General features: G+C 37.9%; 1 protein-coding gene across 1 annotated transcript; it reads left to right on the top strand.

Moving 5' to 3' along the window:
* Positions 1-325: 325 nt before the first annotated feature.
* LOC145820419 (uncharacterized) lies at positions 326-1,168 on the top strand. Its single transcript, XM_082915980.1, has one exon. The coding sequence runs from the start codon at positions 326-328 to the stop codon at positions 1,166-1,168; it is 843 nt and encodes a 280-aa protein (XP_082772106.1).
* Positions 1,169-2,575: the final 1,407 nt, after the last annotated feature.

Below are 2,575 nucleotides of genomic sequence, written 5' to 3'. Positions count from 1 at the left end.
GAACATACTCGAACTAAAATAAAATAATGTGAACATATTTGAATCAATATGAAACAAATTGAATTGGAATTGAATACAGAGAACGAGATTATTCTGCCTATGTTTATTACTCTTCTGTTTACCTATAGTAATGGAAAATAAAAGAAGTGATGATATAACTAGATCTTCTGAGGCTCGAATGAGCTGAATGGAACAAATGTTAGAAGCTTTAACAGAAACAATGAGACAGTAACAAAGACAACAACCTGTGCTCCCTCTACCACCTCCGGTGACAGTTGAGCTAGAAAAGATTGACATTATTTCATTGACATAGAAGTTCAACAAAATGAAGCTGTCAATCTTTCTGGGTGGTATTGAGCCGTTGAAAGCCAAAACATGGCTGCTAAAGACTGAAAAGATATTTGAAGTGTTTTCGTGCTCGGAAACTCATAAAGTTCTTTGGGCCACCCACACTCTGAAAGAAAAAGCTAGACGATGGTTGATGCTTATCGGAGATAATAGTGGGACTATGACGTGGAGCCAGCTTAAAGTGATATTTTATGAGAAGTATTTTTCCCAATGTCTCAGAGATCGTAAAGTGTCAAAATTCCAAGAACTCAAGCAAGGCAAGATGTCTGTAGCCGAGTATGAGGCTAAGTTCATTGAGTTAGCCAGATTTGCTCCTCATATGGTCAACACAGATTACAAAAAGGCTCAGAATTTTGAAGGGGGCCTAGATCTAGATGTGTTTGATCGAGTAGGCATTCTGAAGTTGCGTACATATGTGGATGTACTTAACAGAGCGTTGATAGCAGAGACCAATCTAGCAGCAATGAAACAAGCTAAAGCACCAGTAATAGAATGGAGAAGTAAAAGATCTGGATCCAATTTTTGGAAAGGTTGTTCATCCTTTGCAAACAAAAAGCAAAATACTGGATTTTTAAACAGTTCAAGTCAAAACAGTGGATCTATGCCAGTTTGTTCTGAATGTGGGAGGAAGCATAAAGGCACATGTTACCATGTATCTGGTGCTTGTTTTCGGTGTGGCGAGACTGGCCACATGATTAGAGATTTCTCGATAAGATCTGATGATACTAACCGTCCTGGGGCAAGTTCATCCAGATCTGCTTCTATACCAAGAACAAATGTTAGAACCAATACTGGGAGAGAAACTCTGAGGCAAGGCTAAGTTTTTTCATTAGTACCTGGTGATGTGAAAAACAACGAGTCAGTGGTGTTAGGTATGATCTCTATTTGTGCTCAACATGCCTATATGTTGATAGATTCTAGTTCTATGCACTCTTGTGTGCCGTATGCCTTTTCCCGAAAATTAACTAGACCCTTAGAACCTTTGAATTATTTGTTATTTGTATCTACACCATTTGGAGGCTCTATGTTATGTGCTTATGTGTATCCTGCGTGTGACATCATGGTTGGGGATATGTTATTATATGTTGATTTGCCACCATTGGATATTAGTCATATTTATTGTATTCTGGGTATGGATTGGTTGACTAAATACTATGCCACCATTGATTGTGTAAGTAAATCTGTTGTGTTTTAACCACTCGGTGTGTTTGAGTTTGTCTTTACTGGGAATGTGGTAATTCCTCTGTCGTACTTGATTTTGTTTATGAAAGTCAAGAAGTTGTTGAGAAAAGATTTTCAGGGCTATTTGTGTTGTGTATTGGCTGTATCTTCAGATCGTGCTAATGTGGAAACCATTCCTGTTGTTTGTGAATTTCTTGACGTATTTCCTAATGACTTACCTGGGAAGTTAATTGATAGAGAAATTGAATTCATTATTAATGTAGTATCTGGGACACAATCAATTTCTAAGACCCCTTACCAAATGTCAACCTCTAAACTGAAAGAACAGAAAGTCCAACTCCAAGAATTGCTAGACAAGAAATTCATCCGACTGAGCACTTCACCTTGGGGTGCTCCAGTTTTGTTTGTCAAAAAGAATGATCGATCCATGAGATTATGTATTGATTACTGGGAATTAAATAAAGTAACAATGAAGAACCAATACCCACGCCATGAATTGATGATCTGTTTGACCAACTTTAGGGAGCTTAAGTGTTTTCCAAAATTGACCTTAGATTGGGCTATCATCAATTGAAAGTTAAGGCAGAAGACGTTGAGAAAACCTCTTTCCGAACTAGATGTGGACACTATGAATTCATAGTAATGCCATTTGGGGTAACGAATGCACCTGCGGCTTTCATGGACTTAATGAATAGAGTGTTCAAACAATTCATTGATGTATTCAGAGTTGTGTTTATTGATGACATTCTGATTTATTCAAGCAGGGAAGGACATGAATGCCGCTAGGGAACTGCCTTACAGATTTTGAGAGAAAAGAAATTGTATGCCAAACTCTCTAAATATGAATTCTGGCTTGATAGTGTAAGCTTTTTGGGGCATGTAATCAATAAAGATGGCATCTCTGTTGACCCACAAAAAATTGAAGCTATTGTGGACTGGCCAAGACCAACCAATGTGTCAGAAATTAGAAGTTTTATGGGGCTTGCAGGCTATTATCGCAGATTTATGAAAGATTTCTCGAAACTTGCTTTGCCACTCACTCAAC

Source organism: Camellia sinensis, chromosome 1 (genome assembly GCF_055761805.1).
Source record: "Camellia sinensis isolate YWXY chromosome 1, ASM5576180v1, whole genome shotgun sequence".
In the NCBI taxonomy this organism is placed as follows: Eukaryota; Viridiplantae; Streptophyta; class Magnoliopsida; order Ericales; family Theaceae; genus Camellia; species Camellia sinensis.
The sequence above is the reverse complement of the archived record's forward strand: the minus strand, read 5'-3'. Positions and strand labels throughout refer to the sequence as shown.

Coding starts and splice junctions, on each gene's coding strand:
- LOC145820419 (XM_082915980.1), top strand. CDS start 326: ATGAAGCTGTCAATCTTTCTGGGTGGTATTGAGCCGTTGAAAGCCAAA.